Genomic DNA, 16835 nt, shown 5'->3' with positions numbered 1-16835 from the left:
GCAAAAGAAGATCACGATTCCCATTGATGGCCAATGTGAGAAAGAGAGAAGATGAAAGACAAAAGTGCTCAAGGCGAAGGAGGAAAGGAAGAGAAGATAACAACTGTCCGCCTCTAGATGAAAGAGCCAGGAGAGAGAATGAAAAGGAGCGAAAGTGAGAGAGAAAACTCATGGAAGGCCTCAACGCCTCGGAGGCGGAGGCGGCATAGCCCTGCCGTTTGCTCCGCCAGGCTTTGGCGCGACGGAAGGCTTTGGTTTGCCCCCTCCAGGAGGCGGAGGAGGCGTGCCTCGGCTTGAGACGGCGCTACCGTTCGGGGCGGAATCGCCATTGGTCTCGCCTCGCTCGGCGGCCATTGCGGCCTTTTTCTTCGCGAGCACTGCTGCGAATCCACCGGGGTCCATGCCAGGCAGCACCGCCACAGGGGCAGCTCCCACGTCGGGCGCGACAGACTGGGGTCGCTCGTGCGCTCGGACCGGTGGAGTGGCGACAGCTGGCTTTGGCTTGGGCGCGCCAAAACCAGAGGGCAGAGCTGAGGCTGCAGCAGGAGCCGCAGAAGCCTTGGCGGGCGCCGGCGGAGGAGCTCGCTTGGCCGGAGCAGGCGCAGCAGGGGCCGCTGGCTTGGCCGGAATCAACTCTAGGTAGTCGCTCGGGCTCCAACCCTCGGCACCATTTTTCTTGACCAGCCACCAGCCGTTGGTCTCCTTTGTTGTCACCTCGACACTTTCGCCGGCCACCAGCGACATCTCGCCCTCGTTGTCCGTCTCGAAGTCATACAGAGCTTTGTACAGGGGGATTTGTGGCGCAGCGGGGGGAGGCGGAGGGGCTCCAGCACCGGGGCGCTTGGGCGGCGGCGGGACGCGAGCATTGGTCGTGGCCGAGGGAGTGGACGTCACAGCAATCGGCGATGGTTTCGCGGGACCCCTGCTGCCGCTTGGCAGAGGAGCGGCAGGTTTGGGCGTGCTTCTTGGGAGAGCGACCGCCTTAGGCTTCCGGTTCGGGTTCGACGGTCCGCCAGGCCTCAACAGCTTTCCTTGAGTGATGGGCTTGACAATGCCCGGCTTCCTCTTGGCGGGCGGTCGAGACACGCTCGACGGAGACTCTCCACTCGCGACACTGACCGTCGAGCTCTTGTAGACGTCCTCACGTTGGATCGTCTCATCCTTCTTGAAGGTAATGTGCGACTTCTTGTCCTTGCCCTTGGAGTACTCGAGCTGGCTGTTGATGTTGACGTTGATGCCGCCGGAGGTCCGCTGGAGGAGATGCGTCACGAACTCCGTCTTGAAGTGCGTATGAAGCACTGGGTCTGGCTCCTGGCTGTTCATGACGTTGATGATGATCCAGTCATCGCGAAGGTTCGACAAGCCCACGGTCTGAATGGTACCAAGGAGAATTTTGCGCTCGCACGTCGTCTGAGGCTGCTTGTTGACGAGCTGCGTGATGATGATGTAGAGTGCCTTGTCGGTGAGGACAAGGAAGCGAGGTTGTGCCTTACTCGATCGTCCCAGCTTCGAGACCAGCAGCTCGGCCCGGGCGCTGAATGCCACTGTTTCGGTCGAACCCATGCCGCTGGCGCGCTTGAGCATCTCTCCTTCTGCGCTGCTGCCGCTGTTGACATCGAGGTAGTCGCCCATAAACTTCCGCATGCTGATCAGCGAGAATCTCCTGCGTTCCTTTCGCTGCGCCAGCACATCATGTCCGTAATCACGCAGCTGCGAGTAGGCAATCTTCTCCTTGTTGTTCAACCACATCCTCTGAATTCTCCTGGCAGCCTCATTCTTGTATCGCATCCAGTTTCGGTACGCTCTTTGGATCCTTCTCGCCATGTTCTGCCAGTAGTTGTCTCTCATGGTTTCGAGGGCAAAGAGCGTTTCGGGGTCCTTGATGAATGCTTTCGTCACACCCATCTGCCATTGATCTCTTGGGATACCAGTGTCGATCAGAATGCGCTCGCAACCGCTTCTCACGTCACCCGTCCACGTATATTCGCCCGCGTAGCTCGTAGCCGGCGACAAGAGGTAGAAGCGCTCAACGAGCTTCTCGAATGTGTTTCGGTATGCGAAACCAGCGCGCCGGACCCTGATGTTCTCCGTCAGGTTGAGGTACTTGACCTGTGACAAGATGGCAGCTGTGTCGTACTCCGTCGGACTCTTGTTTTGGTTCGGCTTTATCGTTCGGATGTACGATGGTTGCGACTTCATCAGTGTGTCGATGAGGAGGTTTGCGCTCGACTTGATTCGGTCGCCAGCCGTAGGAGGCCGCTTCTTACTGTCTGGGTCAGGTCTATCGGGGAAGAGGGTATGAAGGAACTGATTCTGCGACGAGTCGACGAGATTAAGGATGTCCTTGAGGAGCGAGTCCTTGTTCTTGTCCGTCATGCCTTTGACGTTGTACAGAACATCGCCGGCGTAGTGTCGAACGAGGAACTTGGTGCCCCGAGGCTCAAAGTGCGGGTTGGCCGAAAGAGCGCCGAGCCTCTGCGAGAAGGCATTGTCGGCCGCCGAGGGGTCCGCGTGTGCTGTGGCACAGGCATCGTTGAGTGCGGCAAAGATACCAGGTGGCCTTTTCGCCTCGATGCAGTCCAACACAATCTGGTTATCGAAATATTTGATGGGCGTCCACTTGATCTGCTCGTCAGCATACTCCTGCTGTTCGGCTCTGAGTGTGAGCTGAATAAAGAGCTGTTGCAGGGATTCGTTGACGTAGTTGATGCAGAGCTGCTCAAAGGAGTTATCCTCAAAAATTTCGAAGCCGTAGATGTCCAAAACACCAATGATGTTGGAAGTGGCCTGTCTCGGCGCCATAGACTTGTTAACACGAGCGACGATCCAGTCAAAGAGATTGTTGTAAATCGCCTTTGAGAGCGCATCTCGCACCGAAGCAGCTTGAATCGGATTGTTTGGCGACTCATAGATGGATCCTGCAAGCCTGCTCAGTCTCTCGAACCTCCGAAACTTCTTCTGGCATACTCACCTCTTCGACCACCCCTCTGAGTTTCGACGATCCTTTCCGTAAGAGCCTTTGTAATGGCAGTAGCATCGACCTCCAAAAGGTAGGCGACGAAGTCAAGGACGCCCTGATCCGCGATTTGAGCGTTGCCCTGGTCATTCTCGACAAAAGTGGCATTTCCAAGCCACAAGATGGCTGCCAGCATCCTAAAGATCTCATTCTGCTCCTCGCCGGACAGCCCAATGATGCCCATGGCCTTGATCGTCTCGCTGAAATCGTCGTAGTCGTTGATACCGTCGACGTCGAGACACTTGGAATTTGCTGTGTATGCGTACGCAGAGGGCTCCTGCAGCCCAAATGCTTCGCGCATCTCTGGCGTGGCAGCCTTAGAGAGCTGGTAGAAGATGTGGAAGTTGCGCTCGTTTTTGAACTGGCCCACTACCCTGCCCTTTTCGAGCAGGTAGTTTGTGATGTTGGCGCCGATGGGCTCGCCCTGGGCATTGAACATGATCTGGAGGTACTTGCCGTGGCGCGAGCTGTTGTTGTTCCTGAGTGTCTTTGCGCATCCGAAACTCTCCAGCAACGGGTTCGTGGCTAGGACCATCTCCTTGATGTCGCTAATGTCGGAGCCATCGCCCCCAGAGACGGCAGCGATGTACTGCATGATACGCTTGGCTGCCTCGGTTTTTCCTGCACCCGACTCGCCGGAGATGATGACGCACTGGTTGTCCTTGTAGGCAATCATGTTGTAGTAGGCCCCCTCTGCGATGGCAAAGACGTGCGGCGTCATCTCTAGGCGGTTCTTGCCCCTGTATGAAGCGAGGACCTCATCGGTGTAGATGCCCAGGTCTCTGAATGGGTTGACCGAGATGAGCACGGAGCCGATGTAGGTGTAGATTTCACCATTTCTGAAGCGCTTTTCCAAGTTTTGGTTCACGGCCTCGTTGCTGATGGTCGTGAGAAGCGTCATGTCGCTAACACCTGCCTGAGGCTTCTTGAAACCCTCTCGCCAGTCGGCCTTGGCCACACCTCCCTTTTTGGGAGGAGCCGACTTGCCTCCACCGGGCGGAGCTGCGCCCCCGCCCTTCTTGCCCGCCTTCTTCGAGATGGCCATCTTGTCGCCTTCTCGACGCTCTGTCTAGCGACGACTTGTTGGCAAGCGCGGGGAGAGGGGAAAGACAAATCGGAAACGGGTCCTACCGACGTTCTGACTGGTAAGTCCAGGTCGGTGACGTGGGAAGAGTCGATTCTCGATAAAGGTACCGCCACGAAACTGCTCTCCAGATGGAGGGGAGGGGGAGCGTCCGACCAGCATTTTCGGCCGAGAAGGGTGATCCGATAGTTCGCGATCATCAAGGGCGCGTCCGAGCTTGTTCGTTCAGACTTCTGGAGCGATTTCTTTTTTTTCCCTCTGCTGGTTTCCATTCCATCGAGAGCGTACAGCAAGAGAATAGCACAGGATGTTTCGCTCCCTCGCCGCACCGACGCTGCGATCGATGCAGAGGGCGCAGCCGCTGGCGTCTCGGACGCTGGTGAGCAGCGTGCTGCTGAGCCGGGACGCCTACGATGCGGAAAAGGTCGCGAACCTCAAGACAGAGCTCAAGCAGCGAGGCCTGTCGACCAATGGAAAGCGGGCGGACCTCATCCGACGCTTGCTCGAGGATGACAAGCAGAAGTCGGGCGGATCACCTGCCCCCTCCACGCCGTCATCGGTGACGCAGCCCAAGGCTCGCATGGCCTCGACGAAGCGAGCGACCAAGTCTGAGTCGTCGCCCAAGGAAGCCCGCCCGTCCATGTCGGCAGGCAACGTCGGTGTCGACGGCAGCGCGGGCCCTACGGTGTCGCATCCCCCCGACATGGAGCCAGGCCAAGTGTCAAGCAACCTGGGCGACGCCATTGAACGCGGCATTGTGCCCGAGAAGCCGGTGCCCGTCGAGGCAAACCCACCCGGTGTGCCACCGCAGAGCACGCCGACAGCGCCCGTCACCTTTGAGGTCAAGATTCCCTATGAGGCAGAGGTGCCCGACGCTGGCCCGGAGATTGTGAGTGGCAGAAGTAACTTCTTCGGCGGCGGCCTCCTTTTGAACGTGCACTGACTGCTCAATGCTCCTCGCCAGCCCCTCGTCACTGCTTACTTCCACCCTGAAACGCCGACGTACGAGGCACCGCCGATCAAGCCGCCGCTCAAGGTCATCACCGTGTCTGGAGACTCGACGTACCCTGGCGGCGGCGTCTCGCACCCGGGGCAAGACGACACATTTGCAGATGAGCTGCCGCAGAGCGGGCAGTCGTCGCAGTCGTCGGACCAGAGCATCCGATCTGCCTTGGACGGCCTCGTCTCGGCTGTGCGCCGCGACCTCGGCCTGTCCTCGACGACGGAGACGGAGCAGCGACTCAAGTCGGCAGCCGGCAGCATCATCAAGGAGGCCAGGGAGGGCGTCTCGAGGCTTGGATCCGGCTCGAGCAGCGCCTCGTACTCGACGTCGACTGTCGCCGCCTCTTCTGGCCCTGACTCGTACTCGGGCGGCAGCACGAGGGCACTCAGCGACGAGGAACAAAGAGGCCTCTACGTCCTCGGCGGCATCGTTGCGGGAGGCTTCCTCCTGGGAAGCCTCGGCAAGCCGTCGAAGCGCCGCGTGGAGAGGGTCAAGGCCGAGATTGAGCAGATCAAGCGACAGACGGTCAACGAGGACCTCGCAGCCCTTGTCCAGCGGGCCGAAGAGGCACTCAAAGCACTGTAGAGGCATGCGCCTCCTGTCATATAACTCATTAAATCTGAATGGTTCGAGCTTGTTCATGCACTGGTTGTCAGCTTCAGCTTCTGTCCAGCGGAGAGCAGATTTTCAGTGATTGAGTGACGAGATTGAGAGGCTGTGAATTGGGTTTTCTATGATCTCTCTCTCTCTTTTCTACAAGTAGGGTTGGATGACTTCCTCGCCTGACTAGCTATGCCTTGGGGGCTGCTGCACTGCCGCTGCCTTGCGGCGCCGCCTTTGTCGCCTTTGCCAGCCTCATCCTCTCCATCCTCGCCTTTGCCGCCCTCTTCTGTGCATTCTGTCTTTTTCTCCTCCCAGCTCCTCGTTCTGCAAGGTGAATGAGCAAGAGGTTAGCGGTGACTCGATTACCAGGTCGAAAGGAGCAGACTCACTGCTTCCAATCTGCGACACTTTGGCCTTTGACGCAAAGTCCTCGAGCCGCTTTCTCTGCTCCTTGAGCGCCTTGTCCGTCCGGCGCTCCTTTGCCTTGTCGCGCTTCTTGAGAAAGCCGGCCATGCGAGTGCGGAGCAGCGCCGTGTAGGCCTGCTGGAACGCTGCGAGGGCGTCGGCCTCGACGAGGGTGGAAAACTTTGTTCGCCGCGTGCTCCGCTCCGCTGCGCCCCGGCCCTTGCCATCGGTGGCACGAAAGATGACGGGCCACGTCGTCGTTGCTGCTGCTGCTGCTGACTTGCCACTGACAGCGGCCTTTGTGGCGCGCTTCTGCGAGAGATAGAGCGAATGCGACGAGGCGCAGGACTCAAAGAGCGACTGCAGCTTCGCGAGAAACTGCCAATGGAAGCGTCAGCGTCAAGAGACACAGAGGAGAGCACTTTTCCTAGAACACACCTCTTCGTTGGACACCCGGCCCGACATGATCGGCTGAAGTCGTGTGCGTCGTCGTCGTTGTCCCAGTCGTCGTCTTCTCGTCTCGTCTTCGTTGGTGACTGACTGAGTGAGAGCGAGGGAGAGATCAGACGAGACACGCGAAAATGGAAATTGATCACCCGGCCGATAATTAGACTAAGGCCTGCAATCAATGCCTGTCGAGAGGGATCAGCGGCGAGACAGGAACAACAACAGCAGCAGCAACAGCGTCCGAGCGTGCGGAGAGAGAGAGAGAAAGAAGGCGCAACAATATAATCGTGGGCATACTCTCTCTTGTAACACGAATCACAAACGACTGCCGATTGAGAGAGCGCTGCGCCGTCTAATCTCGCACTCGTCCAACCCTCCCACGCTGCCGTTCCCTACAGCTGCTGATCTGCCCATCGGAGCGAGGGACGCCTTGGCAGCAGCCGACAGTGCTGTCGCTACCCCCGGCTTCGCACCCCGGATCCACCATGTCGTACCGGACCAATTTCACCATGGACGATGATGACGACTGGCAGGAAATGTGAGTCTGGGCTTGTCGACCCTCCTAGCGCTACGTGGTATTACTTGTATATTTGTGCGCATATATGCTCACTCTCGGACACACACAAATCTCGCAGGCCGGTCGTTCGTGAGCGGTCCCCCGCCTCGTCGCCGTCGTCGTCGGATACGGAGGGTGCGCCGAGCGGGTATGGCCGACCAGGCGCGTCGATTGCCAGTGCGAGCACCAGCTCAATCGGTAGCCAGCAGAAGAGGGCACAGAAGAAGGTGGGGTTTGGGTCGACGGCAACAGCGACAAAGGCCTCGGCGTCGTCGCCGGCAAAGTCACTTCGGACCAACGCCGCCGCCAACGCCGCCAGCGCCACCACCGCCACTCAGCGTGGGCACAGGCGCAACTTGTCGAGCCAGACAAACGCGACGGGCCGGCAGCTCGACATCGATGATGCGCGCGGCTTCAGCTGGCGGGCCAAGCCTGCTGGTCTGGGCGAGGGAGGGGGGAAGAGGAGGATCGATCGGCTCCCCGAAGACAAGGACGCCGATGAGAACGAGGCTGCCCAGGGTGGGCGGCGGAGGAGGCTGAAGCCAGGCGACTCGAGTGGCTCCTCGAGCGATGACGACAACGATGACGATGACGACGAGGGGGGCGCACGAGGCTACACGCAGCTGCGCCTCGACGACGATGTTGAGGGCGAGGAGATTGACGCAGCAACCGAGTATCTCTTTGGGCAAGGCCATACTGCAGAGGACATTGCCTCGGGCGAGGCACCGGGAGCCACACCGCACTCGCAGCTCGACACGACAAAGAACCTGCTCAGCGAGGGGCAGAAGATTGCCTATGTGGGCCTTGTCAGCCTCGTGGCGAGAGACCTCATCCGGCTGCTTCAGCGGGTGCCCGGCAAGGAGCTCAAGCCAGCCATCGACTCGGCAGACGAATGGCGACTCAGAGTCATGGCCAGGCTGTTCCAGCACATGGACATTGAGAGTAGCGGTGAGTCAGGGTTGCTTCGTACTAGAAGGCCGAAGGGTGTCTAGCGAACACGCGCACTAGGAGAGAACACTGATTCGAGGTCCCGACTTTGCAGAACAATCCATGATTCACTCGCTAGCTCAACACGGTGTCCTGCCGACTGACCTGGCCCCCAGCCTCGTCACCACCCAGACGGTGGACAATCCCGACTTTGATCCCGAGGCCGAGCGGGAGAGAGACGAAGAGCGAGAACAGCAGGAGCAGCTGGATGCCGAACGCAAGGAGAAAGAGGGGCAGGAGAAAGAGACCACTGAAGAAGAGGGAGGAGAAGGGGAATTGCAGGAGGGAGAAAGGGAAGAGGGCGAGAAGGCACCAGAAGGGCCAAGTCACAATGAAGAGAAGACAGAGACGGAAGAGGGCGATGGAGCAGATACAGCAAATGCGAGAACGGAGGCTATGGATGAGACTAGGGCGGAAGAACAACCACGAGAAGAGAGCGAAGGCGCTGCCACTGCGAAGCTCGAGGAGGAAGCATCAGGAGATCTGGGAGATCCATTCGCAGACGAACATGCTGGTGGCGATCTTGGCAGCATCGGAGATGCGGACGTCAAGCGTGAACCTGTCGAGACGGACGCAGGCCAGAGTCTGAGTGCGGACATCCCCAACGAGGAAGGCAGCGGTGACCTTGGAACAGGTGCCTCGACGCCGACTCTTGCAGCAGAACCTGGCACACCCACGATTCCAGACTCTAAGGAAGTAGATCCTCAGGACAAGGATGCCTTTTCAGCTGCAGCAGCATCTGCAGGCAGCGACCGGACAGAAGAGAAGAGGTCGTCACGTATCATTGCAGATCCCAACACCACTACGCGCGTCCTCGGCAGCGCCGCAGCGGACGACATAGTCGACAAGACGACGCCGATGGGTCTGACGAACCAGCCCCAGACGATCGACACACTGCCGTCTGCCCTCGAGGGAGTCACAACAGAGTTGTCGTCTGCCGACCGCAAGATCACACTGGACCTCAGATGGACGGTGCTCTGCGACTTGTTCCTCGTCCTGACGGCCGACAGCGTCTACGACTCGCGATCCCGCGTCCTTCTCGAGAAGGTCGCCGAGCACCTCGGTCTGGCATGGATGGACGTGACCAAGTTCGAAAAGAGGGTGACCGACGCTCTGGAGATTGAAGAAGGCGTCGCGGGCTCGCTACGAGGGAAGAAAGCCGTCAAGAAGAGGGCTGAGGCAGCGAGGCGGAGGAGACTGGTCATGATGGGCCTTGCCACTGTAGGTGGCGGTCTCGTCATTGGTCTCAGCGCTGGCTTAATGGCGCCCTTCATCGGCGCTGGCCTCGGTGCTGCGCTGGGTACCATCGGCGTTGGCGGCACCACTGGCTTCCTCGGTGGCGTTGGTGGTGCGGCCATCATCACAACGACCGGCACTGTGGGTGGGGCGGCGCTAGGCGGTCGTGGCATGTCTCGAAGGACAAGGAGCGTGAAGACGTTTGAATTCAAGCCCATCCACAACAACAAGCGAGTCAATTGCATTGTCACCGTGGGCGGGTAAGTTGTCCGAGCCATTATGTTGTCAAGTCTGAAACCCTGCCCGACGCTGACTGCGTCATGCCCAACAGCTTCATGAGCGGGCCACAAGATGACCCCCGACTGCCCTTCTCCGTCGTCGACAGCATCATGGGTGACGTCTTCTCCGTCTTGTGGGAGCCAGAGATGATGCAGGAGATGGGCGACGCCATCTATCTACTCTGGAACGAGACAATTGTCCAGGGTTTGCAGCAGGTGCTTGCCGCCACGATTGCTGGAGGTCTGGTAGGTGCCCTGGCCTGGCCACTGTGGCTCACAAAGCTGGGTTACTTCATCGACAATCCCTGGTCAAATGCCCTGGACCGTGCCCATGCTTGCGGTCTCATCCTCGCCGATGTTCTCTCGCGCCGCCAGCTTGGGGTGCGTCCAATCACTCTCGTAGGCTTCAGTCTGGGCGCCCGCGCCATCTTCTACTGCCTCCTCGAGCTGGCCCAGAAGAAGAAATTTGGCATCGTACAGAACGTCTACCTCATGGGCGCCCCCGTCACGGCCTCGGATAAGACGTGGAAGGAGGCCAGAGCCGTAGTCGCTGGACGCTTCGTCAATGCATTCTCGAGGACAGACTGGATCCTCGGCTACCTCTTCCGAGCGACGACTGGCGGGCTTCGCAGCATCGCAGGCTTGCACCCGGTCGAGAGGGTGCCCGAGGTGGAAAACATCGACGTGACGCAGACGGTGCCCGGTCACCTTCAATACCGCGCATTCATGCCCCTCGTCCTGGATGAGCTCGGGTTCCGCACGACGGCAGACTACTTTGACGAGCCAGAGGACCTGTCCAAGGTCCCTGAGAGGGAGATCGTGTACGAGCAGGAGGAATCAGAGGCTGTCAAGGAGATGAAGGCTGTTAAAACGTCGTCGGGTGGCTTTGGGCAGATTTTCAAGCGGAAGAAGACCGCCGACGGGCAAAATATGAGCAGTGGCAGCAGCAGCAACAATAGCAGCACCGACCATGGGGCAGGTCCTAGCATTAAGTCACCCTCTTCTCCTGCACCTCCTTCGAAGCTCGCGACGCAAGTCTCCGGTGGAGACGGCGACGACGACGACGATGATGATTTGCCACCCAGAGAAGAGCACTCCCCTTCATACCCCGTTGAGAAGCCCAAGACGCCGACGCTGTCTCAGCCAGCGGTGCCCAACAAGCCAGCTTCCAACATGCCCTCTCAGAGCGGCGTCTCGTCGGGCGATGCCGACCTCGATGCGATTCTGGCCGAGCTGCGAGAGAGCGGCATCGAGGTCAAGGAGCTGCAATCATCGCTGCCTCCCTTGCCCTTGGCCAAGCCAACGACGCCCTCGGGCACGCAGACACCATCAAAGGAAGTCAGCGTATCGACGGGAAAGCAAGCCAAGGAGCAGCAGGAGGCCTCCTCGAGCCTGGAGCCACCCTCGATGGCAGCAACGAAAGCCAATCTGCCGAGGATGCAGAATCACCAGCAGTCTCAAGCTCAGTCTCCGTCATCACCAGCCCTTGACGGTCCTTCGACGGCAGGAGAAGACAAGCAGCCTTCTTCGCGGCCTCGGCTGCCCTATGCAAAGAGCTTCGGAAGCACAGTATTTGACGTCGACGAGCTGCCTCCCCCTCCGCCGTATTCCTCGACGTCATTTTCGGATACGCAAGACGTCTCGCTCTCGTTTGGGTCGTCGTACGACGACGATTACGAAGATGAGCAGAAGACCTCAAAGGGCTCACCACCTCCGAGAGTCACCGTCAATGAGGAAGAGGAGAAGGACAAGGGTGAGGCGGAACTGGAGAGAATTGCGTCTGGCTCCGCCTACGGGCTCTCGGAAGAGACGGCGAGGGAATTGGCGAGGCAGTTCCAGAGCAGCGGCATGTCCACACAAGGAGCAAGGGCGGCCGCGAAAATGGCGCAGACGCTCGGCCAGGGCAGCAGCGACTATTCGCCGGCTGCTACTTCCGCTGCTTCCCCAGCCCTTGACCCGTGGTCATCAGGGGGTGCTGGGGCGGGTGATGGTGAAGATGAAGAAGCAGCAGCTTCTGCAGTCGCTTCGTCTGGATTTGCACCGCTGAGCGCGCCCGAGCGGAGCTTCTCATTTGGAAGGCAGACGGACGACGAGGCCTTTTCGTCGGCGTCGGCCGAGTCACGATACGGCGGCAAGGGCAGGGGCGGCTTGGACCTGCAGCCACAGCAGGATCCTTGGGGTGCCGCACCGAACTCGGCCTACGGTTCCTCGTCGTCCTCAGCTGCGCATACACCTGCGACGGGCGGGATGGAATCGAACCCGTGGGGATGAGTTTGATTGTCGCTGCCTGTATTACCCTCAATTGCTCTTGATGCATTCAATGACATACACAAAGAAATCATTTCTTCCCCGGTGGCTGCGAAACGAAGCGCTGCAGAGTAAGTACTGTACATTCGTGTTCTTTTCTCGCAACGTTCGCATTGAAGGTCATGCGGCCAGAGGGAAATGCACCACGAGTCAGGGTATGTGGATCGAGATTGATCCTAAGAATTAGACTCAGTCAGACGCAAGCGCGCGCGCGCGCGCGCGCTGCGACAGGACTAATTTGCTTTCTGGACAGTTTAATTCCGACGGAAGTGGGATCCGTCTCTCCCTCTCGCAACTTCCCGCGATTCCGCGAATGTCGAGAGCGAGGGCTTGATCCCCTGACGAGGTTGGTGTCGGCTGAGTCGCAACCACCATCTTGGCGCATCCTGCAAGCCGCTCTTTCCTCGTCATCGTCATCCTCGTTGGCTCTGATCTTCTCAGGGCGGAGATTGAACATTAAGTGCCCCGACGGGGCGCGTGCCGAGAGGAGTGTTGGCCGGTCCACCAGGCCAAGCAACCAACGCGTACGTATATCCTCCATTCCCCACAAGAAGCGCAGAGACCTGAGCAGCCATCACCCTTTTTGGCCGTGTCTGTGCTCATTGTTGTTGGCGCTGGACGCAAACGGCGATGATCAACACGACGGCGCGGCGGCCCCTACTCTTTTCACCCCAACACAACTAGGACGGCCTGCTGCGCATTAATAGACGATGGCAGATGCCCCACGTCCTCCTCGTCGTGTCTCGTTCCTCGACACATGCCAAGTCATTCCGCTTCCCCCGTCCGACAGCCCGCCTCTGCCACCGATTCCACTGCCCTCTTCGCCGACGTCGCCAACGTCGCCGCTGGGCCGAGGGGGCCGGGGCAAGCACCTGCTCAATCCCTTTCACAAGCTGCGGAAGGGGTCCAGACGGTCGCACCACGATGCAGATGACGACGAAGTCGAGCCGGACCCGAGGCTGGTCCTGCCTAGCACGTATATGCGCGAGCAGCAGTCTTCGGCGTCCGTGGCCTCACCTCCTCCGACACAGACGAGCTCGGCGGCTGCGCACGCTCCCACGAGCAGTAGCCAGCCCTCTGTCACGGCCCAGAACGGTGAGAGACTGAGGAGGAAGCTCATCTCGCCACCGCCGCCCATCCTGCGGACGGCGACGCCGGTCGGGGCGCGCCAGGACGAGGAGCAGGAGACGGCAGAGGAAACAGAAGAAAAAAAGGGAGCAAAAGCTGGGGAGGGGGGAGAGCCATCGAGCATCACCGGGCGTAGTTTCCCGGAAAGCCAGGCGGCGCTATCGCTGGGCAGCAGTGCAAAGGGGGCAGACAGAGACGGCGCTCCCTCGGCAAGCCCACCACCTACAATGACGAGGCCTGTAGCGGTCAGAAAGGCACTCTCCCTCGGTCCACCACTGCGCACCGACGACGACGACGATGGCGAGAATGAAGGTGACGAGAATGGGGGGACAGCGAAGCCTGGCACGGCAACAGAGACAAGGGGGCCAGAGACGCGGCCGGCTGCGGCCATGCGAAGGGAGAGTTCATCACCAGGCCATCACGAGGTGAGAGTCCCACCCGTCGTCTCGTCAAGTGGGAAGGAGGGTCCCTTGTTTCCGCCCCTCGCTCGGCGGTTCAGCCCACCCGATCAAGGCGAAGGCGAAGCTGCGTGGCAAGACGAAGGCGAAGGACACTGGGAGGAGGAGGCACTGCATAAGTCTTGCATTTGCCCGAATTGCGAGCAGCTTATGCTCAAGAGCCTGGCCAAGAGTGAGTCGCCGTGTGCACAGAGAAGACTATTCTATTACGCCTCCTGACTGAAAAGGTATCGGCAGACTACGTCCCGCCTTGGACTCGCTCGGCGCGGAAGAAGTATCTTGCAGACCGGCAACAGGCCCAGCAGCTGGCCGACAACAAATCATCGTCAGCATTGCGAGGCATATATTCGCACAAGCTGGGACGCTACCGATCCAATTCATCTACCGACGACGTCACGCTGATCAGCAACACCAATGCCAATAGCTCCGTTCTGTCGCCAAGCCAGAGCCCCTTCCTGCCAGACTGGCTTCGCGAAGGCGTAGTCGACGACAACGAGGACGAGATCAAGCCCAAGGAGCTCAAGGCAGACGAGGTCGATCACAAGCGCGGCATAAGGAAGGTGGCGATGATGCAGACGAGGACAGAAGCCCCTTCATGTCCGGCATCGGGCATGAGAAGCCCATCGACGCCCGTGCTCGACGATACCGTGCTGGCAGAAGAGGTCGACATGGAGCTGAGACGAAGAAGGGAGCAGGAAAAGGCGACTAAGGAAAGGATGGATAAGCGGACGCTGAGCAATGACACCAACGCCCTGCGCGGAGGAGGGGCCAGGGCAATGATGAGACAGCTCGAGGAGGCCGAAAAGAAGGAGAGGCGCGCCGACTTGCAGAGGAGACGGTCCAGCGAGACGCATATACACCGTCCCAAGGTCTCTTCGCCTCCTTCGAAGGAGCCTGAGCCTGTCCCTGTCCAGATGGGTGCCGTGAAAGACGTACCGGCAAAGCCATTCACGCCACCACCTAGATTGAACTCACCCGATGTCATGGTCAGCCAGCCCCCCATCAAACGCACGCAGTCACCCTTGGAGGCTCTCCGGGCGCGGAGTCCTTTCAAGAGGACAGACTCGAGCAACTCTAACGAAGGTCGTTCGACGCCACCAGCTGTGGAGAACGCCACGTCCTCCTCCCCTCATTCGTCTTCTCCCTTGAAGAAGTCAGCACCTCTGCCAGCGGAGAGCCGACCGGCTGCTGAAGTAGCCAAGGCGACCTCTGGTGCTGCTATCGAGAAGACAGGATCGACTTCTGACCAGCCTTCACTCCTGATCCGACGAGAGCTCTCGCTAGGCATTCCCTTGCACAATGCCCGAAGCGGCAGCGGCTCTCCCTCTCTACAGCTTCCGCAAGCAGGAGGAACAGGGTCGTCACGAGGATCCTCTTCTTCTCATAGTAGGTCTCAATCACCTTTGAAGCCATCGTCGACTACCGTCCCTAACGGTCTTGGTTCGCTGCAAGAAGGCAAAGAGGCTATAGAGACCCCATCGGACAGCAGCAGCAGCTTAGTTAAGGACAGTGGCAGCCTACGGCAACCGCACGCACGGTCTCACGCAAGCCTTCCTCGATATGGCTCTCCGCTAGGTGGTGCAGAGCCGAGTCTGGGCATGCGACCCGATCCCGCAAAGGTTTCGAGGCGGCACTCGGCTTTCGTTGGCAATGGAAACGGCACTGTCCCAGGTACTTCATCGCCCTTGGCATCAAGCGGTCGACATAGCGACGAGGTTGATAGGAGAGGAGCAGCGAGCAGCAGCAGTGGGCTGCACACGGTCAAGGCTCCCCAGATCAGCGAGGAAGCGGCAGCAAGACGCGAGCGGGAAAGGGGCGACTCAAAGCTTGGTCGTGCAAAGACGTGGGGCCATAGCCTCTTTGGCAAGATGCGGCCGTGATAGATGACCTCACTTTCTTTGTGCATTCCCCTGCCTGCTCCTATCCACTGTTGTAAAGATATTGCTGAGATAATCTCATCTCGTTTTCTCGTCCTCTGGCAGTGTCTGATGATGGTGGCCAATACTGTGAGTGGCAGATAGCCACAATGCAAGCATTTTTCCAGCGGGTCTGTCTGTTCGTGGATATCTGCGTCCAGGAACCCAATAATTAGCCAAGCTAGGAACACGTTCGGGGCTTTTTCTTTTTCTCCTCCCTCTTCCGCTATAGCCTTTCTGGGACGGTTTAACCTTTTATTTTCCTTCCCCTCAAAGTGGCACTTCCTTGTTGCCGATGTGTTGCATGTCTGCCATTGGAACTTTGCATTAACGGCACTCTCCTCGTTCTTCTTCTGCTTCGAAGCTAAGGAGGAGGATGTGAAAGCCACGATCGACGTCGAAGCCGAGGCAGAGAGCTAGATGCGCGTGGGACCCGAGGAGATGCAGATGCGCACGCACCTGCCTGCGCCTTGGAAGCGCGCTTTTCGGTGCCTGGACATCTTGAAGCGTGAGAAATCCGAGCTTCTCCACCATTGCATGCCAAGCACACCAAGAAGAGGCGCAGTACTCAAGGGCCTCGGCTCGGGAGAAGAGACAGAGCTGCGTCTGGTAGCAGCAGAGATAGTATCAGTAGTGTAGTGTCCTGAAAACGTGTGGCACTTGCTAGCACCGAAAATCCGGCAAGGAGATCGAGAGCACAGGAAAAAGCGCCGAAGGGTAAACTTCCAATCTGGTCCCCACATACAGACAGTAGGCACGTACAGCTAGTGTACGGCTAGTGGTTCGTCAATTCTTCCAGCTGTCCTGCGCAGACGTGTCAGTCGGAAATTGTGCAAGTGTGCATCGAAGGGGTAAAAACGGGACACGTAACGTCATCTGTCGATGGAGACAGCCGTGGGATTTTCTTCTTGCTTGGGCTCGTGTGGGAAAAATCACAGAAGCCGATACCGAGCTTTGGAAATTTTGAGGCTGGCCATTTTGCAATGGAGCCAAGGGGCGATCCGCACTGCTGGGTTCCGAGCTAGCTTGGTCTTACGCAAAGTGTCCGCGTACCTCATCTGTTTGGAGCGCTGCAGGAACACTCTGGAAGGCGAGGAGGCCGAACTTGGTCGGCCTGCTCGATGGCAGAGGTCGTATGGAAGACGACAAGGACGGGCCCGAAATGCGCTTCAAGGTGACACAAATTGGCTGACTCCTGCTCGCCGATGTGCCCACTTCGTGACCATTTCCCTCTTCTCCAACCCATCCCAGCCACGACTCTGATTACATTTTTTTTGCTTTTGTTTGTGTTGAGGTAATTTACGACAGCATTCATTCACATGGTTTCCGACTGAACGCATACTGGAAGTCTCATGACCAAAGACACGGGCCGGTACGCGTTGGCTTATTGCTGCTTTATTGCATGCATATA

The 16835-nt window shown here is 58.8% G+C and overlaps 5 protein-coding genes across 5 annotated transcripts; 3 read left to right on the top strand and 2 right to left on the bottom strand.

Moving 5' to 3' along the window:
- Positions 1-9: 9 nt before the first annotated feature.
- Positions 10-4206, bottom strand: FA10DRAFT_265586 (putative myosin I). The gene is made up of 2 exons (XM_025521125.1): positions 2972-4206; positions 10-2918 (listed from the first exon to the last, which is right to left on the bottom strand). The coding sequence occupies exons 1-2, from the start codon at positions 4059-4061 to the stop codon at positions 181-183; spliced, it is 3828 nt and encodes a 1275-aa protein (XP_025378940.1). The 5' UTR covers positions 4062-4206; the 3' UTR covers positions 10-180.
- A 139-nt stretch (positions 4207-4345) lies between these two features.
- FA10DRAFT_300327 (hypothetical protein) lies at positions 4346-5688 on the top strand (the record flags this gene model as incomplete). Its single annotated transcript, XM_025524828.1, has 2 exons — positions 4346-4989; positions 5065-5688. The coding sequence occupies exons 1-2, from the start codon at positions 4408-4410 to the stop codon at positions 5686-5688; spliced, it is 1206 nt and encodes a 401-aa protein (XP_025378939.1). The 5' UTR covers positions 4346-4407.
- Positions 5689-5729: 41 nt separating this feature from the next.
- FA10DRAFT_265585 (signal recognition particle, SRP9/SRP14 subunit) lies at positions 5730-6629 on the bottom strand. Its single transcript, XM_025521124.1, has 3 exons — positions 6550-6629; positions 6096-6489; positions 5730-6030 (listed from the first exon to the last, which is right to left on the bottom strand). The coding sequence occupies exons 1-3, from the start codon at positions 6574-6576 to the stop codon at positions 5894-5896; spliced, it is 558 nt and encodes a 185-aa protein (XP_025378938.1). The 5' UTR covers positions 6577-6629; the 3' UTR covers positions 5730-5893.
- Positions 6630-6765: 136 nt separating this feature from the next.
- On the top strand, positions 6766-11946 carry FA10DRAFT_300325 (DUF726-domain-containing protein). The gene is made up of 4 exons (XM_025524827.1): positions 6766-7096; positions 7194-8062; positions 8157-9597; positions 9669-11946. Exons 1-4 carry the CDS (start codon positions 7044-7046, stop codon positions 11884-11886), a joined length of 4581 nt encoding a protein of 1526 aa, XP_025378937.1. The 5' UTR covers positions 6766-7043; the 3' UTR covers positions 11887-11946.
- Positions 11947-13188: 1242 nt separating this feature from the next.
- On the top strand, positions 13189-15614 carry FA10DRAFT_74355 (hypothetical protein). The gene is made up of 3 exons (XM_025525676.1): positions 13189-13475; positions 13933-14894; positions 14961-15614. The coding sequence occupies exons 1-3, from the start codon at positions 13348-13350 to the stop codon at positions 15386-15388; spliced, it is 1518 nt and encodes a 505-aa protein (XP_025378936.1). The 5' UTR covers positions 13189-13347; the 3' UTR covers positions 15389-15614.
- The last annotated feature ends 1221 nt before the right edge of the window (positions 15615-16835 follow it).

The sequence above is a fragment of the Acaromyces ingoldii genome, assembly GCF_003144295.1.
Source record: "Acaromyces ingoldii strain MCA 4198 unplaced genomic scaffold FA10scaffold_2, whole genome shotgun sequence".
In the NCBI taxonomy this organism is placed as follows: domain Eukaryota; kingdom Fungi; phylum Basidiomycota; class Exobasidiomycetes; order Exobasidiales; family Cryptobasidiaceae; genus Acaromyces; species Acaromyces ingoldii.
The sequence above is the reverse complement of the archived record's forward strand: the minus strand, read 5'-3'. Positions and strand labels throughout refer to the sequence as shown.

Excerpts from the sequence above, each read along its gene's own strand:
- FA10DRAFT_265586 (XM_025521125.1), bottom strand. The coding sequence starts at position 4,061 with ATGGCCATCTCGAAGAAGGCGGGCAAGAAGGGCGGGGGCGCAGCTCCG. Across the intron at positions 2,919-2,971 it reads TCAGAGGGGTGGTCGAAGAG|GATCCATCTATGAGTCGCCA; the intron begins GTGAGTATGCCA and ends GCAGGCTTGCAG.
- FA10DRAFT_265585 (XM_025521124.1), bottom strand. The coding sequence starts at position 6,576 with ATGTCGGGCCGGGTGTCCAACGAAGAG. Across the intron at positions 6,490-6,549 it reads GCCGGGTGTCCAACGAAGAG|TTTCTCGCGAAGCTGCAGTC; the intron begins GTGTGTTCTAGG and ends TTCCATTGGCAG. Across the intron at positions 6,031-6,095 it reads AGTGTCGCAGATTGGAAGCA|AACGAGGAGCTGGGAGGAGA; the intron begins GTGAGTCTGCTC and ends TTCACCTTGCAG.
- FA10DRAFT_300325 (XM_025524827.1), top strand. The coding sequence starts at position 7,044 with ATGTCGTACCGGACCAATTTCACCATGGACGATGATGACGACTGGCAG. Across the intron at positions 8,063-8,156 it reads CATGGACATTGAGAGTAGCG|AACAATCCATGATTCACTCG; the intron begins GTGAGTCAGGGT and ends CCGACTTTGCAG. Across the intron at positions 9,598-9,668 it reads TGCATTGTCACCGTGGGCGG|CTTCATGAGCGGGCCACAAG; the intron begins GTAAGTTGTCCG and ends CATGCCCAACAG.
- FA10DRAFT_74355 (XM_025525676.1), top strand. The coding sequence starts at position 13,348 with ATGGCGAGAATGAAGGTGACGAGAATGGGGGGACAGCGAAGCCTGGCA. Across the intron at positions 13,476-13,932 it reads CATCACCAGGCCATCACGAG|CTCCGTTCTGTCGCCAAGCC; the intron begins GTGAGAGTCCCA and ends CAATGCCAATAG. Across the intron at positions 14,895-14,960 it reads AGGATCCTCTTCTTCTCATA|AAGGCAAAGAGGCTATAGAG; the intron begins GTAGGTCTCAAT and ends GTTCGCTGCAAG.